Source organism: Camelina sativa, chromosome 5 (assembly GCF_030686135.1).
Source record: "Camelina sativa cultivar CO46 ecotype springtype chromosome 5, ASM3068613v1".
Classification (NCBI taxonomy): Eukaryota; Viridiplantae; Streptophyta; class Magnoliopsida; order Brassicales; family Brassicaceae; genus Camelina; species Camelina sativa.
The window spans coordinates 23,102,936-23,130,004 of record NC_141884.1 but is presented as its reverse complement, the minus strand read 5'-3'; the positions used below and the strand labels follow the sequence as shown (position 1 = coordinate 23,130,004).

Sequence of the window (27,069 nt, the reverse complement as noted above, 5' to 3'; positions counted from 1 at the left end):
TCTAAGGAGTTTTGCACATGGAGATTAACTTCGATTTGCAAGCCATTAGTTGCATTGGTTTCCTTGCAATTAGATCTTTACATAGAATCCTAGATAAAACTCTAATTCTCTTTAGTCGGTCGGGAAATCCACTCTTCAAAAACTTTCGAGACTCACATTATTTCTCAATTTATACTTAGTACAAAATTCAGTTATCTCTTCGTGAAGGCTATTTTTGTCTTTTCACCATTTAGGTTACTTCATTTAACCTACAAAATACTTGTAAAACGATGATCTAAATCTACGTTCAATTATTAACTCTATCACCACACGAAACGCTAAGTCTATGAATCTTATCCTATTTTAGTAAGCAGTAACTCTATCATAACATAATTCAAAAACTCTATTCTTACCGATAACTTTATCAGAAACGATAACTCTGCTGTCACTATTTATTAGTCTGCCATATAACTCAATTCTACCTTCTTTCTCTACCACCACTATAATTAAGTCTATTTCATATCTTTATTTCGCCCATAACTCTAAGAATCTTTTTCTTACTTACTCTACCACCACTAAATTTAAGTCTACGGCAGTGACTTAGTCTACCGTAAAACTCTACGTTTTTAACTAACTCTACCATAACTATATATAACTCTCTCGCGTAACTCTACTAGTTTTTTAACTCTATCATAAAACTATATCTCTACCACCATTCTACTTCAATCTACCACATAACTCTCAGAAAATCCATAAATCTACTCGCTAACTCTACCAACCTCATATAACTCTATCGTAACTACACAATGGTAGACTTATGGATTGGCGGGAAATTTTCCCTCCAAAAACAGCTCCCTTTTAACTCTCTCTTTCCTACGTGGCTTTTAACTACGATGACATATTTTGTAATTATTTTTTTCCTAACACAATTTTCCAAGGGCTATTTTGGCATTTTTAATCAAAACACCCTACCCCCCATTCTAGTAATAAACATTGATTCATGACCTAGTATAGTAACTCTCCCAACAAATTATTGTTTCCATAATTTTTGAACTCATAAACCTAATGTTCGTACAAACCACAAAGGTAATTTTCACATAATTCTGAAATCATAAAACATATTTAATATAGTTTGTTCAAAAAATAATATACATATTTAATATTTTCTTTTTAGCTATAATTTTGTTTTAAGGATTTACAATGTTTATTCCTTATTTCTAATGTATCAAAGTTTGAGAAAACTAAGTTTTTGTTAAATTGTGAATCGCTTTATCTTTTGGAAATTTCATTTACAACATAATTTTGTTATGAGAATTTCCTTAAAATAGCGTAATTTAAGTTTTGGTTCAAAAACAATAAATCATGCTCTTTTAGAATGCTTACCTGCTGTAACTTCAGCTCTATCTCAGATTCCTTCGGGTCACAATTTTTTTCCCTCTGGCTGTCTGTATGCCAATATGGGTTATCTATTTTGGAGAATACCCGACGGAGCATAAGCCTCCTCGTTTCTATGACACCCCGGTTTCAGAAACTTGCGGAGATGTTCAAAAGAATTGATTTGGCCACCTATATCACCAAAATGCACTTATCTTTTCGGTCAAGAGTCTTGAAAGAACTCCAGAGTTAAGCGTGCTTTAGTTGGAGTAGTCTCAGGCAGGGGAGGCTCAACTTTTTGTGGGACCTTGTGCCCAATTTTTATTCTTTCCACAAAACTAAGGTTCTATTTGCAAAATTTCAAACTTTAAGACCTTAAATTACAAAATATCTAAAATGTAGGACCTTAAACTTTAAAGAAAAAATTAAAAAATTCTGGAGACATGGTGCAAAAGCACCGCCTGCACTGCCTCTAAGCCGGCCCTGGTCTCAGGGTGGGTGATCTTCTGGAAAGTGACTGTCGGAAATGTGCGAGTGAGGACAAAACACAGGAAAAGATCATGTGGTGATTTGTAGGAATGGTAACAAGTTTTTAAAGCCTCCCGGAGGTAGCAAACCGACCATCGGATATGGATGGGCTCACAGACCTAGTGAGAGGACGTGGGGCCTATTAAGGAAGTTGTTCCTATGGACTGGGAGTGGACATGGGGCCCACTAAGAGGTGGCGGTCGGGGCGTTACGAGTGGTATCAGAGCCGAACCCAAACGAGTGTGGAGTAAAGAGGGCTAACACCGTCGGGGGTGACGGTTTTGATGCACAATGAGGACGTTGCGATCTGTTAGTGGGGGTGAATTGTGACACCCCGGTTTAAGAGACTTGCTGAGAGGTTTAAAAGAATTGTTTTGGCCACCTATGTCACCAAAGTGCACTTATCATTTCGGTCAAGGGTCTTGAGAAAACTCTAGAGTTAAGTATGCTTAAGCTGGAGTAGTCTCATGATGGGTGAGCTTCCGCGAAGTGACTGTCGGAACTGTGCGAGTGAGGACAAAACATAGGAAAAGATCATGTGGTGATTTGTAGGGATGATAACAAGTCTTTAAAGCCTCCCGGGTGTAGCAAACCGACCGTCGGATATGGATGGGCTCACGGGCCTAGCGAGAGGACATGAGGCCCATTAATGAAGGTGGACCCATGGACTGGGAGTGGACATGGGGCCCACTAAGAGGTGGCGGTCGGGGCGTTACGAGTGGTATCATAGCCGAACCCAAATGAGTGTGGAGTCAAGTGGGCTCACACCGTCGGGGGTGACGGTCTTGGTGTGCAACGAGGACGTTGCCATCTGTTAGTGGGGGTAAATTGTGACACCCCGGTTTCAGAGACTTGCGGAGAGGTTTAAAAGAATTGATTTGGCCACCTATGTCACCAAAGTGCACTTATCTTTTCGGTCAAAGGTCAACTCTAGAGTTAAGCGTGCTTGAGCTGGAGTAGTCTCAGGATGGGTGACCTTCCGGTAAGTGACTGTCAGAACTGTGCGAGTGAGGACAAAACACAGGAAAAGATCATGTGGTGATTTGTAGGGATGGTAACAAGTCTTTAAAGCCTCCCGGACGTAGCAACCCACCGTCAGATATGGATGGGCTCACGGGCCTAGTGAGAGGACGTGAGGCCCATTAAGGAAAGTTAGCCCATGGACTGGGAGTGGACATGGGGTCCACTAAGAGGTGGCGGTCGGGGCGTTACGAGTGGTTTCAGAGCCGAACCCAAACGAGTGTGGAGTCAGTGGGCTCACACCGTCGGGGTGACGGTCTTGGTGCGCAACGACGACGTTGCGATCTGTTAGTGGGGGTGAATTGTGACACCCCGGTTTCAGAGACTTGCAGAGAGGTTTAAAAGAATTATTTGGCCACCTATGTCACCAAAGTGCACTTATCTTTTCGGTCAAGGGTCTTGAGATAACTCTAGAGTTAAGCGTGCTTGAGCTGGAGTAGTCTTAGGATGGGTGACCTTCTGGTAATTGACTATCGGAACTGTGCGAGTGAGGACAAAACACAGGAAAAGATCATGTGGTGATTTGTAGGGATGGTAACAAGTCTTTAAAACCTCCCGGACGTAGAAAACCGACCATCGGATATGGATGGGTTCACGGACCTAGTGAGAGGACGTGAGGCCCATTAAGAAATATGGGCCCATAGACTGGAAGTGGACATGGGGCCCACTAAATGGTGGCGGTCGGGGCGTTACAGTTTCCCTGGATCTTGTTCTATATATTGAAAGCTAGGAATGACAACCTTCCAGAATATAGGAGGTGTTACGAGTGGCGGAGACCGGGAAAAAAGCTTGGCAGCTTGCCCAGCTAGACTGATATGGAGCAGTACTATGCGGGGGCTGGTGAGTCCACACCACAACCGAGGATAGGGCTAGCAGTTCCGGGTGGTTTAATGACTAGATTTTATGTGGACGGTTCTTGGAAAGATAGTTATTCTGTTATAACAAACACTAAAAACAAATAGTTATTGTTTTTGTAAAAGGTTTTAGTTTCAATAATTTTGAACTCAATTAAATCTGAAACTAGTAAACATAAATCTAATGTCAATACCACAGAGTATTGTTTACATAATTTTACTCATAAATCTGATCACACATTGTTAAAGTATGGTTTTAACCAAGTACTAGATTAGTACCCTTGCTATAACACGGGTTAAACTTTTTTTTTTTATATAGAAAGTTAATTTATTTTTTTATTTTAAGATAATTTTTAAATACATTGCATTAGTTTATGTATTATGTTATTATTTATATTTATAGTTAATTATATATCTTATGCTATAATTTCAATAATGTATGTCATACATCAAGGGTGGAATGTCACTATAAAACATAATTTTGTAAACTGTGTGTTTTTTAAGTCGAGTTGCTATATTAGAAGTAATTTAAACATATTTTATATAATATGACAAGGTTTTTTTCTAACTTTGCCTGCCAATGCGACATTTAGCATTCTATATTTGTGACACATGTCTTTCTCATTAATCTTAAATTAAACATTTTTTCATTTCATTTCATTTGTATCTTATATGATGGGGTTTTAAAAAAGAATTTAACATTGTTACAAAATATATTTCTTCCAACATATAATATAACATAATTGTTTAATCACCCCAATGAATAACATAAAACAATAGTTTCAAAAAATAATTTATTGGTAATTATACTATTTATTTTAAAATGATTAGAAAATAGAGATAGTATATCGAATATAAAAACACTAAATTTGACACACTTTTCCTTTCATGAATTTTATTGAAACTTTATAGTATAAGATATTTCATAATTTGTTATGACATAGGCCATATTTAAGTATTCATTATTTCAGAATTTTTTAAATTAAGGGAGATTACGAGATTAGAGAGTAAACATTGAAGCATATAGTTAATCGGAAATACACTTATTTATTCAAGATATTAATTGGTGCTTCATAATCTCATTAATATAGTACAAAATAAAGGGTTTAGAGGTTTAGTTTATTGATTGGATGAATTTGAATCGGTCTGATTTCCTTTTTCTCACACATCGTATTTTAAACCTTTAACCCGGTTATCTTATCTTTGAAGACATATTTTGAGAAAAGTTTAGGAGTTCCAATTCGTCAAAACCTGATGGAAAAATCATCATCATATAGATACTAAGTTCAAATATAGTTGATAAAAAATATAGTTATTTAGATGTGAGTTAAAATAAATTAGAAAGGTAGTTATGTCATAAAATTAATTGCAATGTATCTATTGTTGATATCAATTTTTCTGATTTTGTCTTCCCTCCCATCTACACCAATTGACATGTTGGAGAATTTATTTTTTTTAATAATTAAAAGAACATAACAAATAATAATAGAGACAAGGACCAAGAAATAATCCATCATCATAGAAGTATAGCACATTTTACAAATTCGTATAGAGTTTCTAATCCACAAGAAGTTTGTTAGGAGGCTAATTGAATAAAATCAAATTGTAGCAACATATTGTGGATTCAAGAAGAAAATCAAAAACTAAGATTGAGTTGCATAATATATAAAGTTGTAAAACCATTTGCAGAAAGATAAATATTTTTCTTTACTATTTAGACTAAAACATGTTCTTTATTTATTTCGTTTCATGGTTACTGAGTTTGCTAATAATTTTCAGGTTATAGAGATCTACTGAATCATCGTATAAGTCAATATATTAAAGCTCTGGAAAAGATGAGATTTATCTGGTTATATTTGAAAACTATTTTCAATACTCAATTTTTGTTTTGAATTTCTGATTTATGATCTCTATATAAACCTCATGTGATAAGACTATCTCTGATATATATCTCTATTTTCTATTCTCAAATAAATTAACTCTAAGATAGAGCAGAGTTTTTTATAATGTCTCACTCTTTTTTTTTATTTGGTCAACAACATTAAACTATTAGCTAAAAGAGAGCCGATTCAGAGAGAATTTGTTTACAAAGGTTGTATAACGCGGTGCAACACGAATTTTTCGTGTCAAAAATTCTGCTTTGACATTCGCATTATGAGAATTATGAGATAGAGTAAAACTTGAATATTCATTCTTTCTCACTTCTGATTTCGTCAATGTAAACCGAAAAGACTGACCTCTCTGAAAGTGAAGACGCCATCTTCACCAGATCTGAACATTCAGTAAGAAAAGCTAGGTTTCAGTTATCAGTGTTAATCATACACTTCATCGTCCAAACCAAAGCTTCAACCTCTGTATGTAGAAAAGATAAGCTACAATGTATCACTCTATTTTTTACTCTAAAATATAATTAGTGTAAAAAATAAAGATGAATACAGAGTTACTAAAATAATGAACATGAATATAGAGTTACTCTAAATATAGAGTAATCCTATTATTTACTTTACTTGAGAGTAAGATATAGAGTAGGGTTGGAGCAAATGTTATTCTATAATATAGTTTTGACTTTTAAATAGAGTGAGGTTGGAGATGTCCTAATAACCTAACAATTCATCATAACACAATGAATCCAAAACTACAGAAATTTGAGGGATTTAATTATTCACATTAATTTTTTTTCCAATATGAAATATAGCATAACTAATAAAAATAAAATTATATATATCTCGCGCATCGCGCGAGCCTATTTCTAGTTTATTATATTTTTGGATAAAGTTATGATTAATTTGATTATATTTTAATTTAATGTACTTGAATTTTTTTTAAAAGTTCACATTACAATGACATATTACGATCAGAGAAAGATACGACACTAAAAGTAATATTCGGTTTAGCCGTTTGATAGATTATGCGATGAGCATCAACATTAGTTCTATATTCATTCTTTAGTGTGGGAGGATGATTTAGCACCACCTGGTTAATTCGGAGTAAACCAACATGTACCGCAAAAGATAACTCTTTTTTGACATTCAAGAACCCTAAACTCGGCAGCAACTAGAAAAGTATAACTTTTTCTTTACGAAAGTTGACAATTTTTGTAAATAAACTGTCGAATCTAACTCTTGAATCAATAAAAATCTTTTTCAACTTATTAAACTTGCATTAACCGTCCAGTTTACAGTCCGTGCGGATTACCCTCGCACACTTATCATAAAAAAATACATGACCTCTAATCTTACCAAGTAAACATTGTTTTCACCAAAATACGATATGGAAAAAAGTATATATAGAAGGCGAAACAACCGGGGATAAGGAACAAAATGTCTTTACAAATTATCCAATAAAAGATGTACTGTTGTGACCGACTAAAATAGTCAATGCAATAAACATAAAAGTCAATCTTGATATGAAGCCGAAAGTATTTTTGTTCTCCTCTCATGATACTCTAATATAAACCACAACTCTATATAGGAAAAAAGGGAAAATCTATAATATGAAAGTTGGCTAACTTTCTCCCTCTGCATGCCATCTCAGCATTTTAGAACAACCTGGAGCTGACACCTAATTTAAAACAGCTAGCCAATCAAAATATAACAATTAATACAGCTCAGATTTTTGAACCGATGATAATTATTCTCGGTTCCACATCAGCTTTTCTCTACTCGTAAGTTTTTGGCACACCGAATCAAAAAAGGTAAAAAATCTTGCTCTTCTTCTTCACACCATATGCTTTTCGTCCTCAACCCATAGAGAGAGAGAGAGTAGCGGATGATGTGTTCACGTTGTAACAGACACTCCGTGTATCACTACCAACATATCCTTTATAATTGTCTCAAACTAGAGCGTAATTGTAATGGATTTGCCACAATTTTCACCCGAAGTAGAAATACAATACATTTGGAGAGTTAGGCTCTCTCTCTCTCATTTCCTCTTTCTCTCTTCTTCGGATATCTCTCTTTGGTTTTCCAATGTCAGTCAATTTTCTATCACAAAACCAGAGAAAAAGTTTTTGAGACGGAGGTAATTTGAGTAGAAGCAAAACCAAATATGTCTATTTTCAAGTTAGTTTCCGCGACCAAAGATTTTCACCCAACTCACAAACTTGGTGAAGATAGATTTAGACCCGTCTTCAAGGTAACCTCAATTCTGACATGCTCGATCTTAAAGTTTCATCTTTTAAGTGTATCTTTGACCATTTGTTGTTTGTAAGTTTTTTGTGTGTGGTTTGTATTGTATTGATTCATTCTCATTTCCTACATTTTTGTCTGATATTTTTGTGTAGCAACTCTTAGTACAATAGCTTGATCCAGAGTATTGGATATGATTGCTATGATATGTTACAGTTGAGGTTCTTTGAGGGTTTTTGGTTAGGGTGTATGCACTTAGCCTCATCACATATTAGAAGCAACCTCACTTTCTCAATCTAAAGTTAAATTAATAACATAACACAAAAGTCTCGCAAATTTTTTCAAAAGCCTCTCGATGTTAACCAGCTCAAGGGGGTGGCGGGAGCGGCAAAATCCAAGAGTCCACTCCAAAATTCAGAACAAAACCTTTGAACAAAGGGGACAAAAAAAATTACTGTGAAAGAGGTCTAAAAAATTTAGTTCACCTAGGGCCTAAAAATATTGAGACAATATGTTGGTTAGTGAAGTTTGTTTGTTTTTGTGAGGACTCTTGCTTATTATTTTCATCTGGATTATACATACTTCTTCAGATGATGTAATTTTATATTTGAGTGTTTTTAGTAGTAGTCGTTGTTGCTGCAACTGCTGCAGGTGGAACTGTTGCGGTTGAAAAGTTAGGTGTTTGATATTGTTGTTCATGCGGTTGTGGAGAAGAAGGAATTGGTATCCTACTACTCCTCAAACATCTATTGCATCTATTACAGAGTATGAAATATTGGTTGAGACGACTGCTATTAAACATACATAAATTAAAAATATACACAAAATATCCTAGAAATAAACGTCAAAACATAAAAATACGAAACCAAAAAATAAACAACACAAATGGAAACAACAACCCGCGCATAGCGCGGATACCCACCTAATATCATTAAAAGTATGAACTTTAGTAAAACGTTGAAAAATGCCTCAATTTAATTCATCACAAACAAAGTTGAGACTTTTTTCAACATTTTTGCTAAGTTCATGTTTTTAATGATTTTTTTCCGAAAAAGATATCAAAACGTCAATGCAAATTTTTTTGCGTAAGAGAGTCCAATGATCAATTTTGATAAGAAATTTGTCGGGGAAAAGAATGTCTACAAAACAAAAATAATCCAAAAAACAGTCAGACAAAGCTAGCATCATTTTACTTGTCTCACTAAAATTGTTATAATAAGCAACATAAAGTATATTTCTCTAGATAATTTTTTGTACTTGATATTTAGATATGGGGGAAATAATATTTTACCAGGTCTATAATATGTTACTGCTTGGAGCTTCATTCGTCGTAGGTCGCTCGGAATGTAATCAGAGGAATGTGCAGGACTTTGTAGTAATCTTCACCATCTTCCAAAAATCTTTCCTCCCATCTCTTGTCCATATTTAGATGATTTAAGGAAGTGTTGAATAGCAGCTCAGCAGGAACCTTCTCTAACTTCTGACAACCCCAAATAGACACAGTATGAATCAAAGGCATAGAGCCTTCTTCTACTATCCACTCTTCCAATCTATCTAATCCAGATAATCTGAGCTTGTGCAATCTAGGAAATCCACCCCCCAAGCAAACCATTCTTTTCCCACAAAAAGAATTATAAATTAATTTGACCTCATATAAGTGAAGCAGCTTCCCTAGACTTGGCATTGGATCGTCCACCAAACGACAACCGTCTAAAGATATGGTTGTAAGGTTGGAAGGGAAGTGTTGTTTCCTAGGAAGCCTTGGCATATACATACGCAAACTCAGCTTTTTAAGATGAACAAAATCCAGTACAAGTCCCTCCATGCTGTTAGACATGTGATCATCTATCTCAAGATTTTCCAGGTGTCTCAGTCCACCTATTGACGCATATAGAGTTTTCAGAGTAATATCACTAGTTAAAGTTATTACAAGAGTCCTCAATCTGACCATACTACGAAGATCTTGTACCCTGCTGTTCTCTGTTGTAAATTCTTCCAAGGTCTCCAAGTTTACTAGCTTACTCAATTCTAACTTTGTGCCCTTATGCATAAGAGTTGGCAATGCAAGATATCTTAACTCTTGCATCCCCATCAAGACATTTGGCACAAATATAGACTCCATATGTGCCATATATACATTGATATTTAGATATATCAGCAACATTAGATTTCCTAGAGAAGAAGGTAGATGAGATACCTTAGCCTCTTTTAAGCTTAGAAACTTTAAATGGATGAGCTTTCCAATGCCATCAGGTAACTTCCCTCCTTGAAACTCGGCTTTATAGAGATCCAAAACCCTCAGAAGTTCTAACCTTTTAAAGCTTGAACCTGATAGCGTCCAATTTTCTCCATAACAATCCAAGACAATAAGGAGAGATCGAAGTTTAAAACTACTTATATCTCTCTCAACATGTAATTTAGTAGGATACTGGCAGACAAGTCTACGAGATCTACAAGGAGATTGGGAGTCTATGGTCGGAGACGAAGTACCGGCAATGTGTAGGAAGTTTTCTTCTTTGGCTTTCACTAAACAAAGTTCTCTCATCGTGTCATGCAAACGACAAGTTTCAAATCTCAAAGTCCTTTTATCTCTTTCGGAAATAACCATATTCCTCCTAACCAATTCGTCTATGTAGTTGTCTCCAACATCTCGAATAGTCTCTCCATCGTAATTCCTAGGTTTGAGTATTCCTTCTGCAGCCCAATAGTAAGCCAAACTAGACACATCTATTTCATCATCTTCTGGGAAATGGGCCAGGTAGAGAAAGCAATGCTTCAAATAAACCGAACTGCTGTTACCATCATTTAAATTGGCTCTTCCCATGCTACGAGATCCAATATCCTCAAATATTCTTTTCCAATCGAGCATTGTATATTTCGCAGCTAAAAAACCTCCTAACACTTTGATAGCCAAAGGCAATCCCCCACAATGTTTTATCATTTCCTTTCCCATATCCTCCATTTCCTCATTAACCATAAATCCTGCAAAACATTATCGAAGTAGTATTACATTTTGTATTATAACTCAATAATACAGTTCAACCGGATTATGTTGTGGTCATCCTAAAAGAACTTTTTTTTTGTTATCAAATATAAAAAATTCACTAAATACTTACCCGATGAATTTCTCTTTGGAAATGCTATTAGTTGAAGAAGTGTCCAACTTTCTTCAATACTCAGGCATTCGGATTCAAAGTTGATAAATGTTGTATCACCACGTACTCCGACACTCTTATTTCGAGAAGTAAGTAGCACCTTCCAACCTGTAGAGAATCTATTCCTTTTATAATATCCAATTACAAAGAACATAATAAGCTAAATCATTTTCATATCTCTTTTTGTTAGGTATATCATAGAAAGGTCACCTTTGTCGGGTGGAAATATTGGCTTGATTCGGTCCCAATCTTCTTCTCTCCATATGTCATCTAGCACAATCAATGATTTAGATGTTTCCAGCAAACGAAATAGTTCGTCTTGGAGTGTTGATTCTGTCATCTCCAAAATTTTCTTTTCCTCTTCATTGGGTCTAAGATCCCTCAAGATTGTTTGCCACACAAGCTTCCGGGTAAACTCTTGTGAAACACACACCCATGCGAGTCCATCAAACTTTTGCTTAACCATCTCATTGTTGAAAACAAGTTTAGCAAGGGTGGTTTTACCAACACCACCCATCCCAGTTATAGACACAACTTGAATGTTATCTTCCTCGACAAAATATCCAACCAATTTCTTTACCTTTCTTCCCAGCCCCACAAGATTGGTTTCGTAGTCCCTAGCAAATTCTTGTCGCATCTCCCTTTGTCTTTCTTGTTGTGGATTTGAATAGCTGCTGCCATCAACAATCATCTGTTGTACTCCAAAACATTTCATATCTCGAATAACATTGGTGATCCTCTTACTTATGCCTCCAATATTAGACGCAAGTTCCCTACGGTCAACAATGATCAAGTTCTCTAACATTGTTTTCCCAAGTTCTTCATTTAAAAGAAAGGTTTCAATTATATCCTCCGCATCATAGATAATCTCCTTGATCTCGTCAACACAATTTTTGACCACGGCGCTTGTATGTTTCTTTTCATCTGCATCTTTTAGAAAACAGCTTAATAAACTTAGATCACGTTTTAGTGCAGTAACTTGATCATTAGCTCCCTGAAATTGCTCGTATTCTTGGGTCAGTAGGTCCCAAAGCTTTTGTACTCCAAATGATACAAGTTCCCCAGCCATAATGACCCCTCCCTGCTTAAGCAGTGGTAAAATTATAAGAATCAAGTTACGTACAATATATTGAAGAACATGTATATATTACCATGGGGAGTCAAAAATATCACAAGTTCGACGTAGTAAAACAAAAGAATGCTTGTGTTTAATTGTACAATCAAATATTAACAGGTGATTGACCCTAACGTATTAATATTGCATCTGAAAATACTTTTTATACGATTAAATTCACCTTAAACTATATTAGTGGATGTTATGATAATTACTGGGCCACAAACTAAATTATCATAGTTTGAATTGTAATGTGGAAGTGTTATGAACTGTGTTCGAACAAAGGAAAAATCTCTTTATAAAACCTCAAAAGTATAAAACAATTTGACGTGGAGTATCATGGGGGCATAATGAAAAACATTTAAACAAAAATTGAAGAGATTTTGATACAACTAGTAATTGAGTTGAGTTCATACAAGATTTGAACTTAAAAATAATAATAATAATAAACAGCATTTAAGTAATATTTTAATTCATTGTCGTCATAACTATATATTTACGTTAGATTTTGAATAAAAAAATATCTTATCGAATTTGTTAAGTTTAACATAGATTGCATGGAAATGGAAACAGATACGTGGAAATTTTTTTTCTAAAATTTAGAAATGGAAACGTTTTGAAAACGTATATATATATATATATATATCTATATATATAATAAAACACCAAACATAAAAACCATATCAAAAAGCTTCAAACAACAAAACTTCAAAATATAAATATTAAATTGAATTAAAACACTAATAATATTATATATTTATATCTATAATGAATTTTTATATTTCCAAAACATTTATTTATTAAGTTTCAAACTAAAAAAAAGTTTCCGTCGTATTTCCAAAATGTAAATGAAGTTTTCGTTGTGTTTTCAAACAGAATTTTGTAAAAATCGTGTTTCTGTGCCTTGTTTTTGAGTTTCTATTTCCGACACATTACGAAAACGAGAAACAGACCTCAAAAAAAGTTTCCATGTAACATAGATTTTAACACTAACCCAACTAGAAGCCAAATTTATTATTTTAATCATGTTTATTAATTTATGACATATTAGTTTATGAAAGTCGTATATACTTATGAGTTCACCATTTTTTTGTATATTCAACCTTACATGAATAATCTGTCTCTCTCGCCATATATACCCTAATGCAAGAGAGACAAAAGTAGCATCGATCCAAAAAGATGGACAGAGTTTAATTGCGAAAAATCGTGAATTAAGAGAATAATAGAGATATATATTGTTCATTGTTAACAAATAAATTTGCTATAAGGACTTAGTTAACATTAAAGAAATATTACTAACCTCTTGAAGGCGCAAGGAACTCTCCCGTCGTCGCCTCTAGGAAGAAGATTGATGATTGTTCGTTAGTAATTAAGTCCCTCAAATTACGTTCTGTGAATAAGAATTAAAAGCAAGTTTCAAAATAAAATGAGATCGTGCGAACTGCTAAGCAATTGACAAAATGAAATAAGACGAAAGTAAATAAATATGTGCACGTTATAACTTTGGTCAATTATAGGGAAAAAGAGAACATCAACTTACAAACATCTTCATGACTCGGTTTGTGTTACCCACTTGTACAAATTGAGTTGACCCTAAATATAAGAAAATCATGTTGCCCACTTGATAAATAGATAAGAATGCAGTTTCCAATCAACACATAGCTCACCCACATTACATAAAAATAATACCGAGTTCTGTCACACTATTCCTTTATTTATAGTGAAAAGTACCGACGTTAACTATCTTGTGAATTTTTAGATGATGTCGATATTAATTCTTAACATTATATGTTGGTCAAGATCAGGAATCAATTCTCTCAATGCCAATTACAGTAAAGCTTCTATAAATTAATATTCTTAAAATTAATATTCTCTATAAATTAATAAATTTTGTTGATATTAAGTTAGACCAGTCTAAAAATGAACGTAATTCGATAAAATAATAAGATAATATTTTTTGAAAAATCTTATGTAAATATTTGTTTTCATCAGTATCATAAATTGATAATGATATAAATTAAAAAAATATATATGTATATATTTAAAAAATTAGTCAAATACAATTCTAGTGTTGTTTGTCTATTCTTGAATTTGCATTTTTGTTGGATCTTGTTTCTACTTTTTTTCATTGTATTAAAACCTTATGGTGTTGTCTTTTCAGTTTAGAGAAAATGAATAGAAAGATTTACGCCTAAAATTGAAACTCCTTTATAAATATATGGTCCCATCAATAATATAAATTAATAATTATATAAAATTATATAATATATGTATATATCTACACATTAATTTTTATTGGAATTTATTTTTAATATTTTTACTATATAAAAGTCTTTGAGTGCTATCTTCAAAACATGATAATTGTTAATTTCATTAATATTAGTTATAAAGATTAAATCTTATTTTTAATATTTTTTTACCTAGTTAGAAAAATTTCTCTATAAATTAATAATTATTAACTTATCGATAAATTAAAACCTCTATAAATTAATAAAATTTCATGGTCTCGACTTTATTAATTTATAGAGGTTTTACTGTACATTATTTTACCACTTTAATTAAAAATTTATATCAAGTTATGTAAAATATTAGAAACAGTCCATCGGTGTTCTGTTGGAAAACCCATTCAAAAATCAAACATTGAAAATTTTCAACAGATATCGATTATCTGACTCTCTATGATGGTTTTTCAGGAATTTTTCTTGTGTTCTCGTAGGGCGCACAAATTAAAGTAAGTTTTATTCCTTCTTTTTTCTTTTTTTTTTTTTCTTTAAATAGAAGACTACACAAGGGATCGAAACATTGATTCATTCATACAATAAATTGAAAAATTGAGAAGTACGTAGTTTACTTAATAAGTCTAAGATATATTGACACCAGCTAAAAATACTTTTGGTATTTTTCTATATTTTGTCCTCACTCCCACAGTTTCGATAATCACTTTCAGGAAGGTTACCCATCATGAAATTCTCTCAGGACCCTTGACCGAAAAATATGTGAATTTTAGTGACATATGTGGCCAAATTAATTTTTTTAAACCTTTCCGCAAACCAGAGTGTCACATTCTTTGAGCTCCTATGGATCTATTAACAACGATTAATATTTTTCTAATCTATCTATCTATGTTTGTTGTAAGCTTGTGTTTGATTAGCCTTATCTATCCATTAGGTTGAGCTTCTACTCGTTATCTCCCTTTGGGATTGAGTGAATAATGGTAACAAATATGTTTGCAAAAAAAAAAAGGTTTATGACTAATCAATCAAGATTGAGAAATTAGTAAAAAACTAATTTGACAAAATAAAGAAACAATAGAAAATTATAAGCACGATAATATATGAATCCTAAATAATTCAAAGATGAAAATATAAATTAAATAAAATAATCTAAATATACTACAATAAATTTTAAAATACAGTATTAGGAAAAAAATACGCATATATTAATCTTTTTTTTGGGGTCAGCATATTAATCTTACCTATTACCAACTGAAAAAGGAAAAAGTAGGAGAAAAGTTTGGTTTTAAAAAATAAGAACAATTTACCTTCCCATTAAAAAGTTTTCCCAACTAAACAATGTTGAAAACAATGTTTTTGGATAAATTATTTTAATAAAAGATAATTTATGTTTATATATAAGTGAATATTTACAAAATTTAGAATTAATAACTAATTGTATATTTTCTCATCCATTTTTCTATTTTTCTGTAGAATTAATAACTTAAAATTAAAAATAAGTAAATAATACTATAGTTTCGGATTTTATGAAAATATATATATATATATATATCTATAATCTCCTTATAATTATTTTTAGAAAAATTTGTATACTTTTATAAATTCTATAATTTCTGATAATTATCTTTTTACATTATTAATATATTTTAAAACAAAATATTTTATTTTTATTGTAATCAAATTCTTCCTATCAAATATAATCTTTTACACATGTCAGAATCTGAGATTAATAAATTGACACATGTCAAAATCTTGTTAATGGCTAATTTTCAAAACCCAACTTTATATAATAAGATTTAAAAACAAAAGGTAATGAAAAAAATACAAATTCCAATAAATAAGAAAAAAAGAATCTATTTTCTAAAATAAGAAAAACAAAAATAAATAAATAAATGAAAACTCAATTACAAAACAATGTAATTTATATAAACAAAAATGTAAAAAAAAAAAACAACAAATAACAAATCCATGCAACGCACGGGACCGACCTATAAGATAGATAGGGATACTGGACGTTGTATCAAAACATCAACAATTTTTGTTAGGATGTTATAATACCAGTTACTATCTAATCAAATAGCTAGAAATCATCTCTTATAACTTTTAAGTAAATATTGGCATCTATATATTCAAGCGTACACAAAATTTTGTCTCTCGACTCACCGATCCAGATCATTGCAATTGACACAGTTTTACTGCAAGAAAATAGTGAAATTGCTCACCAAAAACAATGAAATTAGTTATATATGAACCCAAACAAAAAATACGATAAAGGAAAAGTGACTAACCTCTTGAAGACGCCAAGGAACTCGCTCTCGTCGGCTTTATGAAGAAGAGATCGAGAGGCCTTACTCTTTAGTTGTTAGGTCTCACTTACACACTTACTGTGAATAAGCGTTTACTCACGAAGATAATAAAATAAGACCGTGCACAAACCACAATTTTTTTGCCCCTTAGGTACTTTAACACAAATCAAGAATCTGATTACACAACAAACATGAAACAAAAAGAGAATATATATATCCCCTTAGGTACTTTAACACAAATCAAGAATCTGATTACACAACAAACATGAAACTAAAAGAGAATATATATATATATATATATATCCCCTTTCTCTGGATGATATTTCGTACCAAAATATAATCTTTTAGTAGGTACGTACTCGGTAATTGCCGAAAGCATTCTTCATGATTCCTCCATGAACCGAACGTGAGGTATATGCTGGACTTTGTAATAGTCTTCTCCCCCTTTGGACAGTCTATCTGTCCATCCCCTACCCATATATACAATACGTAAAATCTTTAAGGAAGTGATATACCTTAACCCATCAGGAAGCGCCTTTAACATTTCACATCGATGAATCCTTAGAGTATGAAGAAGAGGCATTGATCCTTCTTCTACTATCCACTCTTCCAACTTGCTCTGTTCATCCAAATGAAGCTCCAGTAACTGAGGAAACCCACCCGCCAAACAAACCATTCTTCTCCCAGACAAGGCTCTAGTTCCAAGGTGGAGGTACTCTAAGTGAGGGCATTTCTCTAAAACTGACATCTGATCCTCCTCCAAAAAACAACGATTTAAATCTACTCTTTTAAGGTGAGAAGAAAAGTTTTCTTCATTAGGTAACCTTGGCGTATGTATACTCAAGTGCAAACTGTAGAGAGAAAAGCATTTCAGAATAAATGCTCCTGAATCACACTTACTGGAATTATCCTTCACATCCAGTACCATAAGGGTTTCAAGGTTTCTCAATGAACCAAGACTTGCAGATAAGGTTTCCATACTACACCCACCGAAATATACCAAAACGAGTAACCGAAGCCTCTTCATACAATGGAGATCTCCAACACTAGTAGCCTTTGTGGAGAAGTTCCTTAAAAACTCCAAGTTTACTAGATTACTCAATTCCAACATTGTAGTTCCAAGCATTTTATATGGTAATACAAGGTATCTCAATTCTGGCATCCACATCAAGCAGTTGGGCACGTTGATTCGAGAACGTGAAGAAACACCAAGATTTAAATAGATAAGCAACTTAAGATTTCGTAGAGAAGGAGGCAGATGAGTTACCTCAGCATTCTCTAAGTTTAAGTATCTCAAGTGGATGAGCTTTCCAATGCTAGAGGGTAACTTCCCTTCTTTGAACTTGGCTCCAGAGAGATTTAACACTCTAATCAGCTGTAATCTCGAAAAGTTTAAACCTGATGGCATCCAACCTTTTCCCCAACCATAGAAAACCATGAAAGACCGAAGTTTTGGATTCTTTATCTCTGGCTCAACGTCATCTAATGTAGTGGGTTGACATATAACAAGTCTGCGAGATGTACAAGGAGATTGAGAGCATGTTGTTGTTGACGTAGGACGACCAACTCTTTGTAGTAAGTTCTCTTCTTCAGCTTTTGAAAAACAAACTTCTTTCATCATGGCATTTATGTAAAAAGATTTAATTCTCGAAGTGTCGTTGTCTCTCTCGGCAGTAACCATATTTCTCCTCACCAACTCTTCTAAAAAGCATTCTGCAATATCTGGAATGCTCGCTTCATCATAACACCTCAGTTTAATTATTGCTTCAGCAGCCCAATAATATGATGTTTCCTCGACCTCCATAACGAAACCGTCTGGTACATTGACTAGGTAGAGTAAGCAATGTTTCAAATAACTTGGTAACTCTTCAAAGCTCAGAGACAATAAATGGTAAACCAAATTGTTTGTATCTTCATTGAAATTGGTTCTTCCCACGATATCAGATTCAATGCTCTCGCATACTCCTTTCCAGTCATGCAATGTGTGTTGTGCAGCTAACAAACTTCCCAACACTTTGACAGCCAAAGGCAAGCCTCCACAAGGAATGATAAGTTTCTTAGCCAACTCTTTTATTTCCCCATCTTCCTTAAATTCTACACAACAAAAATATGAAATAACATTTTATCTCTAGGTCATAATACCAAGATGGTACAATTGGATGTATTAAAGATATATTATAGTACTTGGTTTCATTAGAGTTGAGAAATATTATGATTATCATAAAATTGATCGGACTATGATCAACATAAAAACAAAAAAAATTATTGAAAGCTTACCGGATGCATCTGCTTCAGGAAATGCAATATTTTGAAAAAGTGTCCAACTGTTCTCAGGGCTTAGGCATTCTACTTCAAAGTTGATATATGCTTTATCTTCACGTAATGCGAAACTTTCTTTTCGATAAGTAAGTAGCACCTTCCAATCTGTGAAATATTAATTTTTTCTTACATTATAAATTTTTATTAAATAAATTATTTTATATGTAAGATAAGAAGTCACCTTTGTTCGGTGGAAATGCTTGCTTGATTAAGTCCCAATCTTCTTCTTTCGATATATCATCAAGGACAATCAAAAATTTAGATGTTTCCAACAATAGATAGAGTTCATCTCGTAGTTTAGATTTTGTCATCTTCATAATTTTATCTACATTTTCACCGGATTTGAGATTCAGCAAGATCGTTTGCCACACATGCTCCAGTAAAGGCTCTTGTGAAACACACACCCATGCGAATCCATCGAACTGTTGTTTTACCATCTCGTGATTAAAAACTTGTCTAGCAAGGGTGGTTTTACCAACACCACGCATCCCGGTCATGGAAACGACTTGTATGTTGTCGTCTTCCACCAAATAACCAACCAGTTTCTGAACATTTTCTCCCAACCCTACAAGATTTTCTTTGCAGTCCCTAGGAAATGTATCTCGCATCTCCCTTAGTTGATAAAAAAGAGGTTGCATATATCCGCCATCAGAAATTATCTGTTGTATTCCGAAACTTTTCATATCTCGAATCACCTTGGAGATCTTCTTCCTTATACCTCCAATATCGTAGGCAAGTTCTCTACTCTTTGGAACAATGCAAGTGAGTCTTCTGATTCTCGTGTTGATGCCACTTGTCTTTCCAAGTTTTTGCCTAAGAATAAAGGTTTCGATTATATCCTCTGCATCAAAAATAATCTCCTTGATTTCTCCAATACAAATTTTCACCGCCGCACTTGTATGTTTCTTTGCATCTGCATCTTTTAGAAAAGTGCTTAAGAAGTTTAGATCATTTTTTAGCTCAGTAACGTGATCATCAACTCCCTGAAGTTGCTCGTGTTCTCGGCTCAGTAAGTCCCAAAGCTTTTGTACTCCAAACGACACAAATGTCCCGGCCATACTGCCAAATAATGTGAATGTACGAATTAACCTATTGATGAGAAAAAGAAAACAAAACAAAACAAAACTATTGATGAGGAATCTATATCACACGCATCGATCGTGGGTATGGTCTTTTAACAGAGGCAATAAGACACTAACTGAATATGCAAATAAAAAGGTGAAATTCAAACTAAAGTTGGTAATGATGTTGATCGACTATATTTATTAATGGCGTTATTACGTACTCGGTACTCCTCCATTTTTATTCTAGAGAGTTTCATATATATTAAAAACTTGTATAAATTAATAACTTTAACCTCATAAATAATTAATTATATTATCTTTTTTTTTTTTAACATCTAACTTTATTGATGTAATATGAAATTTACAAGCAGTCATATAACTATCTAGGAATTACATCAAAAGTTTGTGATATTGGAATCATCTTTGTAGCAAAATGGGAGAGTTTATCAGCCGGTCGATTAGCATCACGAGTAACATGTCCCAACGATGAATATGGTAGCTGTGTCATCCAATGACGTATGTCAACTAATAATGGGCCGAGCTTGTGATGATCTTGTTGCTTGTTGATCAAGTTTGTTAGTTCCAGGTTGTCTCCTTCAAACCATACATATCTATAGCCTTGTTCCCATGTCACTTGTAGTGCGTTAAGAAATCCTAGTGCCTCAGCTTGAAGAGCAGAGTATGATTGTTGCAGTTTCGCACATCCAGATCGTATTACGTTTCCGTAGCTGTCTCGTATTATCCATCCCATGCATGTATATGGTCTTCCTTGGACATACCCGCTATCAAAATTGCATTTTAACCAGCCTTCAGGTGGAGGATTCCATTGTTGAGTTGGTGATCTTCTTGTAGGAGGATTAGGGATATGAGTCATAGGTTGGTTGCTATCTGGTTGTATTCTTGTGTTTTCAACCCATTCCTTGATTTCTTGTTCTCCTTTATGCGCTTCTGTGGCCGGATGGCGATTTATTTGTCTGAAGATGAAGTCATTGCGTGATTTCCATATACGCCAAATCGAATAGAAGGGAAGATGGCGTACAATGAAAGATGTTTGTTGTTGTTGTTGAATATTGATCAACATTAGGATGTTGTCCTCCAAATTTTCAGTAAATATCAGAGTCCTTCCCATCGTAGCAAAGATACATCGCCAAACTGCTTCTGCAAACTGACAAGTAAAAAGCAAATGGTTAATAGTTTCATCACCATAACAGCAACGTTGGCAAACCGGTTCCGCTTGAATATTTCTTGTCCTGAGTTGTACTGTTGTTGCTAAAGCTCCAGACAAACATCTCCACAGGAAGTGTTTTATTTTCGGAGTAATCGGTAGTTTCCATATGTCTCTCTTATGGTCTACAGCACCGGGGGGTGGTTGAATCATGGAATTATCTTGTATTTCAGAGTGAGTAGCAACCCAATATCCCGACCGAACTGTGTAATGACCGTGATGAGTATAGGCCCAGTCGTAAGTGTCATCTTCTGCGTGTTTGGAGAGATACAATTGTTTTGCAAGTTGTTGATCTTCAGGGTTTAGAACTCCTTCAAAGATAACTGGATCCCATTCTCTCTTATTCTCTTTCCATAGATCTGATACCATCATATCTCTATCAAGGATTGGTCCATTGGCAGGTCTTTGGAAGGGTGGGAAGCCAAGGATCTTCCCATACTCGAGTTGTATTTCCATTACCAATTCTAATCTGTAATCCTTGTTGCAGTAGATTTTTTCCTTCTTGAACTGATTTTCAGCCATAGGACGCAGTAGGTCCTGTTTGTGTCTGTAGAAAAGGTGTATCCGGATAATACAAACCTTTGTAGAGACGAGCCAAAAGACTATAGGGGTTCTTGAGAAGTCGCTCAGCCTGTTTTGCCAATAATGCTTTATTGAAGGCTTGAAGATCTTTAAAACCTAGTCCTCCTTCCTTTTTTGGGAGCGTCAATCGTTTCCAGGCAGTCCATGGGATCTTCCTTTTTCCATTATCCTGTCCCCACCAAAAGTTTGAGACTACAATGGTGATTTCATTGCAGATGGTGATTGGTAAGAGAAAGCAGTTCATTGAAAACACTGGGAGAGCCATAGCTATTGTTTTAATAACAATCTCTTTTCCTGCTGCAGACAAATGTTTGTAGTTCCAGCCCTCTGTTCTTTCTTTTACTCGTTGCACAATATACTCAAACAGTTCTACCTTTTTACGTCCAAACTGCTCTGGGAGTCCCAAATATTTCCCGCCACCACCAACTCTCTCAATTCCCAAAATCTGATGAATCCGTTGTCTTCTTGAATCTGGAGTTTTAAATCCAAAGATCACGGATGATTTTGTATAGTTTATTTGTTGCCCAGAAGCTGCCTCGTACCTCTTAAAAATTGATGCTATATGCTCACATTCTTGATTAGATGATCGACAGAAAAATAGAGAATCATCTGCAAAGAGAAGGTGGGATATTGACGGGCAATCTCTTGCTAAACGTATTCCATGAATCTGTCTATCTCTTTCTGCTTTTTGCATCATATTACTCAAGACTTCTGCACAAAAGAGAAAAAGATATGGGGAAAGTGGGTCACCTTGGCGTATTCCTCTGCTTGGTTTTATCTTCCCATAAGGTGAACCATTGATTAAGACTTCATAAGAAACTGATGTTACGCACTCCATTATCCATTTAACCCATCGTGGTGCAAATCCCATCTGTGTCATGACTGCTTCTAAGAAATTCCATTCAACACGGTCGTAGGCTTTACTGATGTCTGTTTTGATAGCTACATATCCTGTATGGAAGTCACGTCTGGATTTAAGAGAATGTAGAAGCTCGTGTGCCACCAGTATATTATCCGATATACTACGGCCAGGAAAAAATGCTGCCTGTGATTCTGAGATAACCATGTCAAAGCATCGTTTTAGTCGCATAACCATTACCTTTGAAATGATCTTGTAACTGACTGTACAAAGGCTTATCGGACGATAATCAGACAGTAGTTTTGAGTCAATGATCTTCGGGATTAGACAGATTTGAGTCTGGTTAATACGATGATCCATTTCATCAGACTAAAAAAAATGACGTACCATTGAGCAAACATCATCACCGATCAATTCCCAGAACTGCTGATAAAAGGCTGCAGTGAAACCATCAGACCCAGGATCTCTATCCGCCCCTATTGAAAAAACTGCATCTTTAATTTCTTGATCTATAACTGGTAGTTGGAGGTCTCTGTTCATTTCAGCTGTTACTCGGGGTTCTATATCAGAGATTATATCATCCATGTTGGTGTGTTGTGTCGTAGTGAAAAGCTTCGTGAAGTAGGATTCGGCGACTTTCCCTATAGCATCATCTCTGAAGTTTTCTACACCTTGTTCATCGAAAATGGATTTAAGACGGTTGCGTGCTTTTTGTATCTTTGTGGTGGCATAAAAGAATTTTGTGTTACGATCTCCCAGGTTCATCCATTGATTTCTACTCTTTAACTTCCAATATTGTTCTTCTTCGCTGTACGCCTTAGTTAGCTCATACCTTAGGTTTGTGACTTCTGCTAAAGTTGTTGAATTGCTTCTCTCTGCTACGTCCAGTTGAGCCTTTAATATCTGTATCTTTTCTGCTGAATTTGTCTTTGATCTTCTTTTCCACCTTGATAGCTCTTTTCAGCAACACTGGAGTTTGTTGTGTATTCCTCTATAGGTACTATGTTGACCTGTTGACCATCCTTTTTTAACAGCTCTCACAAAATCCTCTGAATCAACATGTCGTTTATCATATCTGAACTGGCCTCGTTTTACACAGAACTCTTCTTCAACAGTAATATGGTAAGATCCTGCAATGGTGAGGAACTCTGTTTCAGAAGCAGGATATGACGCTTTCCAATCGGAGTTAATGAAGACTCTGTCCAGACATGACTGGATTGTTTCCTTCTGTCTCTTACCAACCCAACTAAAAGGGTTCCCCTTAAACTTCAAGTCTTGCATATTACAACAGTCAATCATTGTTGTAAAATTTCTCAGACTGCTAAAACTTCTCTGTCTTCCCCCTTGTTTTTCTTCTGGTTGTAGGATCTCATTGAAATCACCACACATCATCCAAGGACCATTTCTATTTGTTGATATTCTCTGTAGCTTTTCCCAAAGATGATGTCTTTCACTAGGGATTGGGTGACCATAGATGCAAGACAAGTAGAAATTAAAAGATTTGTATTCAACATAAAGATCTACAAGTCTTACATCCTGAGAAATAACTTGAACAGAAACATGATTCTTCCAGAAAACAGCTAAACCACCACTTAACCCTCTAGGAGAGACAATACACATATCACTGAACCCCAAACTGACACCCTTATCTCTGATGTAGTTATCTTGTTGCTTTGTTTCAACTAGGAACAACATGTCCAAGAGATACAAACGTTGTATCTCTTCAAGGCGTCGAACTGTAAGGCGTTGTCCCATGCCTTGACAGTTCCAAAACCCAACTCTCATGGAACCGGTGGTGGAACAGGCCCCACCGCGGCTCCATCTTGTTCCTCGTCGAAGTTTGTCATTCCTGATCCACTTGCTTCACTCGGTCTTGTCTTTCTTTTCCTGGAGAAAGCTGTATCCTCTGTATCCAGATCCATTTTCCTCTTGCGTAACTCGTTTGCCATGTTCTGAATTGTACCCACTGCATCATCTGCATCATTAACAAAGTTTGGAAAAAGGTTGAGTAATGCGGTCTCACCATTTCCTCCATCACCCTGAGATCCAGAAAAGATGTTGTCAAGAGCATTGTGGTCGGGATCAATGTCAGAGAGCTCTTGTTCATCAGGTGGGATATTATCTGGGTTAACCGCTTGATTTGCTGGCTCTGCGGCTTCATTATCCTCTATGGGGTTGCCATCGTCATCTACTTCTTGGATATGGACTCCCGGGTTACCGTGATGCTCTGGTATGTCGTCAGCATCGTCTTCATCACGATCAGACTCGTTGGGACCACCATTCTGAATCAGACATCTTCTGGAGTCGTGGGTCAGTAATCCACAAACTTCACAAAATCCTCTCAATCTTTCATAGAAGAAACCCAAGATCGTATTAACACCAGGCGAGAATTGGTAGTTCCGCTGGAAGCGGAGAGGGATATCCACATTCCAGTTGATTTGAACACGGACAAATTGGACCCGGTTTGTTGATGTCTCATCAAAGTCGATGCTTAAAGTTTCTCCCATGGAATTCGCAATGCTCTCAATGACGCCATGGTTCAGATATTGGAGAGGTATACCCCTAATTTGGATCCAGAAAGGAATGAAATTGAGAGACAAGGGATCCAAATTTGGAGACCAACGTTGCAGGACGAGCATACGATCAGAAAATGACCACGGGCCCCTTCGTATGACTGTCTCAAGTGACTCTTCTAAAGGGAAGATGAATTGAAAGTGCCTCTGTTCCACGATTCGACCTCGGACAAAGCCAACAAGGCCCCATGAGCGCGGTAGAGCAGAGATGATTTGTCGAAGATTCTGTTTCCTTGGCATCAAAGGGCGACCCATGAGACAGAACTGGTTTTTGTTCACCGCTTGTTGCACGATTGCTTGTGGTAGGGCGATTGGAGCATCATCAATGCCGAGATCGATATTCTGGAGGGCACGGCGACTGTTATCACCCATTGGAAATCGTTTGATGTTGAAGAGAATAGTATAGTACTTGGGAAGATTCGGTGAAAGATTTGTGTCTGACAAATACCCAAATCGAACACTTAAATAGAGAGCACTCCATCTCTGTTCAACTGTTACATCGTGCAAAGTCTCCAAGAAACTGACCCACTCCGGCGCAAGTAACCGTCGAAATCTTCATCAGAAGATGACAAGAAAATAACCGTCGCCTTACGAATCGCCTCAGAGCAATTCATTTTTTTTTTAAAAATTATATTATCTATTGTGCTAGTTTAATAAGGTTATATTTAGAACTTCATTAATTACATTAAAAAAAAATAAGACTGACAAGTAATTTAAAACAAAAACTTCTCACTGAAATGGCAAGTAAAAAAAACCAGAAAGAATAGTAAACTTCATAAGTCCATGTGGAAGAATAATTAAACGAAAAGTTTAGTTTTCAAAGATGCAAACTCATGTAATCTTATGTCAAAAGATGTCGCCATATGTCATATCTAATTTTTTTTTTTTGTCAACGTCATATCTAAATTTCTTATTAAATTAAAAGATAGAAGAAAAATTCTTAACTCTATCAGAAAAACGAAATCTATAAAATAAGTATTAAATATTGTTTATATGTTAAAACTTTTTTATTTGATTGTCCATCATAAGTAAAAGAATTTTATGCAAAAAAAAAAAAAAAAACTCTCCATGTCACCAGTTAGCCCTGGGCATATTACCCGAAGTCGAAACCCGAACCCGATCCGAAGTGGATGGTTCGGTTCGGGTTCGGGTATTGTATAAAACCCGATCGGGTTCAATACCTCTGAGGTTCGGATATCCGATCGGGTTCGGGTATTATCCGAACCCGAATGCCCACCCGAACTAACCCGAATTAAATGTAAAACTATGTATTTTAGGGGATTTGAACCCACAACCTTGAACATTTACAGGTACATCATTAACCATTTTGCCACTTCAGTTTCTTTGTCTCAAAAAGAAATGTTAAATATTTATATATATACAAGTTTTCTAAAATTTATAAAAAAATAAAATTTAGTTTTTTTTTTTTTTTGTTCATGGTTCGATTGAGTTCGGGTATACCCGAATCATGAAATCAACCCTATTGTATTTTCATCTCGATTCGTTCACCGCAAACAAATAATTTGGCTACAGGAAAACAAAATCACAGAAAGTAATGAGGAAAAGTAAATTTACTAACTTCTGAAGGCGCCAAGGAGCTCTCCTGTCGTCGCCCTTTACGAAGACGAGAGATTCTTGATTATAAAGTCCCAACTCACATTCTATGAACAAGTCTTTACTTAACACAATGAGTAAAAGACTAAGCAATTAACAAAATAAGACGATAATGGAATACAACCGTGCACGTTATACGTTG

At 35.0% G+C, this 27,069-nt stretch overlaps 2 protein-coding genes and 1 pseudogene across 3 annotated transcripts; all 3 read right to left on the bottom strand.

Annotated features, from left to right (window-relative positions):
• Window positions 1-8,944: 8,944 nt before the first annotated feature.
• On the bottom strand, window positions 8,945-13,844 carry LOC104787233 (putative disease resistance protein At1g58400). Its single transcript, XM_087450638.1, has 5 exons — window positions 13,452-13,844; window positions 11,248-12,118; window positions 10,999-11,145; window positions 9,174-10,864; window positions 8,945-9,021 (listed from the first exon to the last, which is right to left on the bottom strand). Exons 2-4 carry the CDS (start codon window positions 12,104-12,106, stop codon window positions 9,204-9,206), a joined length of 2,667 nt encoding a protein of 888 aa, XP_087306764.1. The 5' UTR covers window positions 12,107-12,118; window positions 13,452-13,844; the 3' UTR covers window positions 8,945-9,021; window positions 9,174-9,203.
• Window positions 13,845-16,271: 2,427 nt separating this feature from the next.
• LOC104787234 (putative disease resistance protein RXW24L) lies at window positions 16,272-20,183 on the bottom strand. 2 transcript variants are annotated; one of them, XR_015557402.1, is made up of 4 exons: window positions 18,969-19,140; window positions 17,051-18,785; window positions 16,674-16,865; window positions 16,272-16,580 (listed from the first exon to the last, which is right to left on the bottom strand). XR_015557402.1 is itself a non-coding variant. In XM_010512770.3 (3 exons), the coding sequence occupies exons 1-3, from the start codon at window positions 20,066-20,068 to the stop codon at window positions 17,074-17,076; spliced, it is 2,736 nt and encodes a 911-aa protein (XP_010511072.1). In that variant the 5' UTR covers window positions 20,069-20,183; the 3' UTR covers window positions 16,272-17,073. The 2 variants fall into 2 exon arrangements, 1 of the variants encoding a protein (XP_010511072.1); XM_010512770.3 differs by adding an exon at window positions 19,192-20,183 and having other exon boundaries at window positions 16,272-18,785; window positions 18,969-19,115.
• A 270-nt stretch (window positions 20,184-20,453) lies between these two features.
• LOC147944221 (uncharacterized) lies at window positions 20,454-25,685 on the bottom strand (annotated as a pseudogene).
• Window positions 25,686-27,069: the final 1,384 nt, after the last annotated feature.